Source organism: Parus major, chromosome 6, assembly GCF_001522545.3.
Source record: "Parus major isolate Abel chromosome 6, Parus_major1.1, whole genome shotgun sequence".
NCBI lineage: Eukaryota > Metazoa > Chordata > Aves > Passeriformes > Paridae > Parus > Parus major.
The window spans coordinates 18,522,541-18,529,603 of NC_031775.1; the positions used below are offsets into that span (position 1 = coordinate 18,522,541).

The 7,063-nt window shown below is 46.4% G+C and overlaps 1 protein-coding gene across 1 annotated transcript; it reads right to left on the bottom strand.

Annotated features, from left to right (window-relative positions):
- Nucleotides 1-1,123: 1,123 nt before the first annotated feature.
- LOC117244654 (diencephalon/mesencephalon homeobox protein 1-like) lies at nucleotides 1,124-3,269 on the bottom strand. Its single transcript, XM_033515714.1, has 3 exons — nucleotides 2,996-3,269; nucleotides 2,770-2,954; nucleotides 1,124-2,680 (listed from the first exon to the last, which is right to left on the bottom strand). Exons 1-3 carry the CDS (start codon nucleotides 3,267-3,269, stop codon nucleotides 1,742-1,744), a joined length of 1,398 nt encoding a protein of 465 aa, XP_033371605.1. The 3' UTR covers nucleotides 1,124-1,741.
- Nucleotides 3,270-7,063: the final 3,794 nt, after the last annotated feature.

The following is a 7,063-nucleotide window of genomic DNA, read 5'->3' on the forward strand; positions in this document are numbered from 1 at the left end:
CCAGCTGACTGTGACATTGGTGAATTTGGGTTCTCACTATCTCTTTGACAAATTACGTAGAAGAAAATACATTTTTCAATTATTTAACATGCAAAATCCTCCCCTCTTCTATAAACAGGAGCATTTTACAGGCGGTAGAAGAGCAGTTCAACTACTGAACACATTTGGTTCCTTCCCCAGCTCTTCCTCAGCATCACCTACTCATGTGACAGCAGAGCTATTGGCATGCAAGTCCAGGGGAGGCTGTGGATACCATCGCTGTGGAAGTACCATCTATGTCTTGAATAAGCATTCTCATTAAGCAGGTATTATGAGGGAGAGGGTATATGTAAATAAATAAGTCTTAATGGATTTTTCCCAAAAATTTAATAAAAGAATCATATATACCATCATAAATACAATCACCTCTTTATCCTTCACTCTCAAATACAACTTGTGTTCAAAGTGCCTAGTATCTACTGTCTGGAGCCATGTAGCTGTTCTGTAATACATGAGTTTGTTCCAATCCTTTACATCAAGGCAGAAAAGTTACATCCACAGCTCAAAATTACTGACAAAAGTCAGGACTAATTTTCTGGACTTGTTGTGTACACACCTCCATAGACAGTTTCTTCAGGGATATCAGTTTTATTAATAAAATAATGGTATGTGATTATGTTTAATTCTCATTGTTTCTCTTGTTCTAGAAGCAAAATAATTAAGTTAATAACAAATGTATTGTAATCTAAGCATACTTAGAAGTATTCCAGAGCCACATTTTAAACACAAAAAAAAAAAAAAAATTATTTGCATGTAGAGTTTTCAGCATCCTAGACCTAATATTGCTTTAACACATATCTGTGGCAGTTCTCCAGAGATACACATGGAGAACCCTTCTATGATTTCTGTGGTGTTCTGCACGACCATGGATCTTTAGAATTCTAAAAATAGGCTCAATATGTAAATGCAAATATGAAACACATTTTTTTTCCTCTGAGTGCAAGTCGACAATTTCATGAAGATAAAAAACCTTAATTTTGCAAATAGAAAACTAAAACTAAAAAAAAAAAAAAAAAATAAATTGCAAACAAATTGTACAAAAGAAAATCACAAAAGCATTGCCTTTTAAAAGGCTGTGGTCATTTTTAAATGAAAACATTATATATTAAGTACCCAGGAAAAGACCATTAGTGTTCCTTATCAGGCACATACCTAAAATGCAAACACACCCAGTGAGATGTCCCCTGCCACCACCAAGGTTGCTTTTCCCATGCTTGTACCCTCTTGTGTTAATGCTTTCTTAACTAAAATCTAAGTTTCCTTAAGTTAAAATAAGCAAATCATGACCAGAATAGAAAGAAAACTCAGTGCCGTAAGGCCACAAAAGCAGTCCATAGTGCTAAGTTGCCTGGCAGAATTAATCCAGCACAGTCTGAACACAGAGAACTCTTCAGTACTGACATGCTTGTGAAGATCAGTCTGTGCATGCAGGTTAAAGTTAGGCTGTCCATAACCAAACATGTGCAGGAATACTGCAAGCAGCTGGTGAAAGATCACTTGGGGTGGGGAGGCAACTTAGACTCCACAGGTAGCCCTTGCTAACATGGCTTATCTTTCTTTTTCCCTTCCAAACGGCACAAAATTCAGGGCAAGCACTCTGCACTTGGGCCTGCAAAACCTCGAGCTACTTCAGACAACACTGCCAACTGAGAAAAAAAAATTCACATTCATTTTCCATCTGGCAAGTGGACCCACTGCCAGCTCATGTCTGACCCAAATGATAGACCAAATTCTGGCCACCAAAAGCAGAAAGGTAACTTTTTGTCTGACCTTGCTCTGCATTTTGCTCATTCTCAAACAGCAAATCTAACCCTGTTCCAAACATTTCATTTCCCATGCCCAGCCAATAAGGGTCAGAGTCATTTACTGTCTCCAGCAGCTGCTGCCCATACAATGAGGCTGGAGTGGCAAGTGTCCTTTGATACCCCCCTTCATGCTTTGGAAGTACCAAAGGAGGACTAGCATTACTAGCAGCAAGCAGAGGTGAACTGTGCCTCATCTGCTCGGGCTCAAGCTTAGGTTCCCCCCCATCATAACTGAAAGTGGAGCCCGTCCCAAAGGGAGAAGTGCCTGACTTGGCATACAAACAGTTCTCAACACCCAGGCCCTGGTTAGCATTTAAGTAGTTTAAGACAGGCTTCCTGTACATATTCTCTTTAGCTGCTGGGTACTGGTGATCTGTACAAGGCTGGAAAACATCTGCATTTGAGTAGAAGCTTTCAGGAAAGGATTTCTTCAGGTGCAGATACTCCTGTGTCTGCTGCACAGGGAGCGAGAACGGAGGGACACTCCCCACACTTCCCGCACCTAGTGGGACCCCCGTTCCCGAACAGTCCAAACCGAAGTCAGCTGGGGTCTGACCCAGCGCTCCGAAAGTGTTATCCAAGCTCCTGAAATGCATGTCGCGCCTTGAGTACAGCTGCCCCGAGCAGGACGGCGGCTGACCGCAGAAGCTCTGGCTCCCTCCTGGCAGGCCTGGCTGCGGGCAGAGGAGGCTCCGCTCTGTCCCCGGGCCCTGCTGCGCCGGGGGCTGCTCCTGGCCAGCGCACCGGGGAGCCTTCAGCTTGCCCGGCTTGGCGCAAGCGGCGGCTTCGCTCTTCTTGTGGTTTAGCTGCCGGGCTCTCCTGTTCTGGAACCACACCTGCGGGACCGGCAGAGATTGAGCACCCCGGCCGCCAGGGAAGCCGCTCCGCCACCCGCCCGTCCTCCCTCCCGGACCGCCCCTCTCACCTGGATGCGTGACTCGGGGATCTCGGTGAGGCCGGAGAGCTGCTCCCGCAGGGCGATGCCGGGGTACGGCTCCTTCTCGAAGGCGCGGACCAGCAGCTCCAGCTGCGCCTTGCTGAAGGTGGTTCGCTTGCGCCGGCCGCCCTCCCGCCCCGAGCTGGGGCCGGCGGGGAGCTCCCGGAGCTCGCCTGCGGGGAGAGAACGGGGAGCGGCGGTCAGCGGGGCCGGCCAGCATCCTCCTGCCCCAACGCCGCCAACGCCAGCACCGCCACCAATACAGCCACCACCAATACAGCCACCACCAATACAGCCGCCACCAGTACAGCCACCAACACCGCCACCAATACAGCCACCACCAACACTGCCACCAACACCGCCACCAATACAGACACCGCCAATACAGCCACCACCAGTACAGCCACCACCAACACTGCCACCAACACCGCCACCAATACAGACACCATCAAGACTGCCACCAACACCGCCACCAATACAGACACCATCAAGACTGCCACCAACACCGCCACCAAGGCCCCCGGCTCCAGCCCGCCCGGCGCGGCTCACCGGCGGGTCGGGGGCTGGTGGCCAGGCTGGCGGAGGGGAGGCTGGAGGGGACCAGGCTGGCGGAGGGGAGGCTGGAGGGGACCAGGCTGGCGGAGGGGTGGCTGGCGAGTTCCATGCTGGCCGAGGTCTGCGGGCGGTGGAACGACACTAGCTGCTCCGTGCCTTAATAGCTCTCCACCCCGGCCCTTAGCGACCCCCACCCACTGGGCCCGGCCCCCGCCGGGGCTCCGAGGGTGACTCAGAGCCATCTCCCACACCTCCATTGTCATCCCATCACCAAAATACACATAATGAGGGCTCGTCCCATCCGAGGAGCCAAAGTGTCTCCCAGCGAAGTCCCCGCTGCTGCCACCAGCCCATCCACCTTTTTTTAATTCAAATGGAGAGCGAATAATTTAATGAAGAAATCTTCCACCTTTGGTTCAGCTCTCTGAGGGAGCTCCCCTTCTCTCTGCACTGCAGGCCTGGAGCTCTGCTGGAAACCTGGTGTTCCCCAAATTCAAGCAGGTTTCCATACCACCCTTCTCCTAAAGGCAAACCATCCCAGTTCTTACTGCACCCAGGTGACAAGTCCTTGTTTTCCCCATTTGGTTACCCTGTAAATACCCTACCCATCCAAAGGACGTTTCTCATCAGCTTTACTGCAGGAAATAAAATGCTGGTGTCTTTATTAGACATTGCATCAATACCCAATGTTCACAGTAAAGGACAAAACCTCCCCCAGCACACTCTGAGGTCACCCAGGTCAGATGGAGCAGTGTCTCTCCAGACTACATGCTGAAGAGCTCAGCAAAGTCTTCCTTTCCTAGGAAAGCTTTTTTTTTCTCTCCAGACAGCTCTGCTCATCCAAGTCAGGTACAGAACAAGCAAGGTCTGTGCCCAAAGTGAAATCATGATCAACATATTAATTCAAAAGAGTGGCCAGAGATATCATTTAAGAGAGCCAAGGGTGACATAAGGGACTTACAGGAAGCAACAGCTGGAACATTGGAAAGGATTAGATGTTAGAAAATAAGCAAATCAATTAGGCAGTGTAATAATTTGTCAAATGAGGCCATTAATGGCTATCACTGAAGGTGTTCAAGAACAGCAACATCATTGCATCATGTGTTTTTCATCTCAACATGTCCCCATTCATTTTTCAAATTTGGGACCCACTCCAGTTTGCTGTGAAGCTGAAGGGTACAGGGACAAAATGTGTGTGAGCTGGTACATACTTTGCATTCTGTAGGGACCAGTGCACCCATCATCCATGCTGCCACTTCTGGGTTGAGCTGCACAAGGGTTTTAACACCACACACACCATCACAGTGCTTCACAACAAAATATTAATGTCCTTCCACACAGGAAGGACAGTCAGCTCCTATGAGTCTAGTACTCCAGAGGCCATATTCCTTTAGCTTAGATTAGCTCTGTCCTTAAGGCAAGATAAATGTCCTCAGAAAACACTACACATAAATAATATTTCCAAGCAGAAGTGCATATGAAGACATAGAGAATTTCAGAGGTATGACAGCAGAAAGAAGTTCAAAACATCTGGAAACAACAGCTTAAAGCAATTTCTCAGTACTTCTCCCCTTTCTTATACCTTAACATCCCCATAAGCCTGAACTGTCATAGCAGAAAACCATCCCACAATTTATTTTTTTTTTTCCCTTTGGCTCCAGAATAGTTTGGAGTTTTTCCTGTCCATGTAAACAGTAAAATTTGTATTTAAGCAAGAATTGTCATATGGGAGAAAGGAAAAAATATGTCAGGTGGAAAATGGTTCAGCAGTTCTAGGTAGAGTCAAGGGGTGTTTCTAATCCTTCAGGTTTATTTAACTTCTGTTTTTCACATACATGTGAAGGTAGGGGTGGATGAAAGCACAGATACAAAAAGCAGACTTATAAAGCCTGGGGCATAGTTTTATTGACAGCATTCACTACAGCAAATTCACCTTCAGATATTGATTCTTGTTCTAAGCATGAAGGGTTCATCTCTAGCTGCCTTGAAAACCCCACAGGGCTTTGCACATAGTCATGCACAAGCCATCTCTAGTGCACTCTTGGCTAGCAAAGCTCATGCAGCTGCTCCTTCAAAAAACCTGATTATTTTTTTTTTCTCCAATTTAGTTTTTGGCAAGCTTTGTGCAAGCATTGGCATGGGATAGGGATGTACAGGGGCAAATGGTAAGAGAGAACTGGGGAGCCTCAATTTGAACTGCACAATAAAGTATGGAATTGCATATGACCTTTCTATCTCTCTGCAATTCCAATACAACTGTCCATGGGGTACATGATACAATGGATCAAGGATACCAAGGATGTTTGCAGGGTACAAAGAGAGATTATTAATTCAGTCTGAACAGAGGGAATGCTAGAACAAATGCTTAATTTTTTCTTTCTTGATTTCCAGTTTTCATGGCAGAAAATATCATCTCATGGGACTAACTACAACACAAAGCTGCCCCTGTAGGCAGCCTGCAATATTGAGCCCAGAAGAGCAGGGAAAATTCCTCCCCAACACACACATACACACCTTATAGACACAGCCAGTGCAAAAGAGATAAGAAGGAGCCAGCAGAGGCTTGCACAGACTTGCACTGCTTGCTAACAGTGACTATCCATCACTACTAGCTGGCTCAAATAGAACATGCTTTTGTTAACATCCCATAGCTATAGAGAGAGCAGTTCACACTTCCCCAAGTTATTGTTTGAGGCATTCTGCCAGGCAGCCCCTTTACACCCTTAATTTTCAGATATTTTCTTTGCAATGCTAATTGATAGAGATTGCAGAGTTTTGTTTTTAAGTCAGATTCCAGGAAAGAAGATGACAATCGTTGCCTCCCCCTCTTTTTTCTCCTTTTCTGCTGAGGCATATGGACTTGGCTAACATAAGAGCTCATTTCTGCCACAGCTGCAGTTTGACCATACACTAATCCATCAAGAACACTGACCAGCCCTTGCTGTCCATGTTCTCTTGTCATCTTCATGCTGTTGCATGTCAGTGATAAAACTACTGTTTGTGAGCTCCTGCATCTCTTCTCTGAACTCTATCAGGAAAATAGTATTCTCATCCCTACTTTTGGTTCATTTCACAAACTGAGAAATGGGAAGAGTGTGGGAAAAGAAGCAGGAATACCCAGAGCAGCATGCTTAGCAAAGCATCTCTTTGGTTCATAGATTGTCTTCAGACTTCCACAAAAATCCACAGAATTTCTCTATACATTTAAATAGAGTCCAAATGTGGAAACCCACTCTGCCAAGGTTCCTTTACACCAGTTGTGATACAAGTGCATCTACAGAGAAATCCAAATCACAGGTGGGATATGCTAAGAACAGAAATTAGGATATGTAAGTAAAGGGCATTTAGGAATGACAACAATTATTAGACAAGGACAAGCCACAGTGCTCTTTAAAATGGCTCTCGTAAAAAGGTTTGCACCTATCCTACGCAGGGCACTGGAAGCAGCTCTGTTCTCTCTCTCCAGAGCAGCCCTCATGTCAGGAGTTGCAAAGGTGGCCCCAAAGTCATGCCAACATGAGTGGTATGCTGAATCACCCAGTGCAGCAGGGCTCTGGCACCAGGCGCCTGCCTGGGGAGTCTTAGGACAAACACCCTACAGAATCCCTACATCAAACATTTTCTAGGGCAGTACAATGCTATTGATGTTTGAGCAGAACTTTCATCCTGAAGCAGGCAAGATCAATTTCACTAGTTGGTCTTCAGACATTAACACCTCATAAAGAGG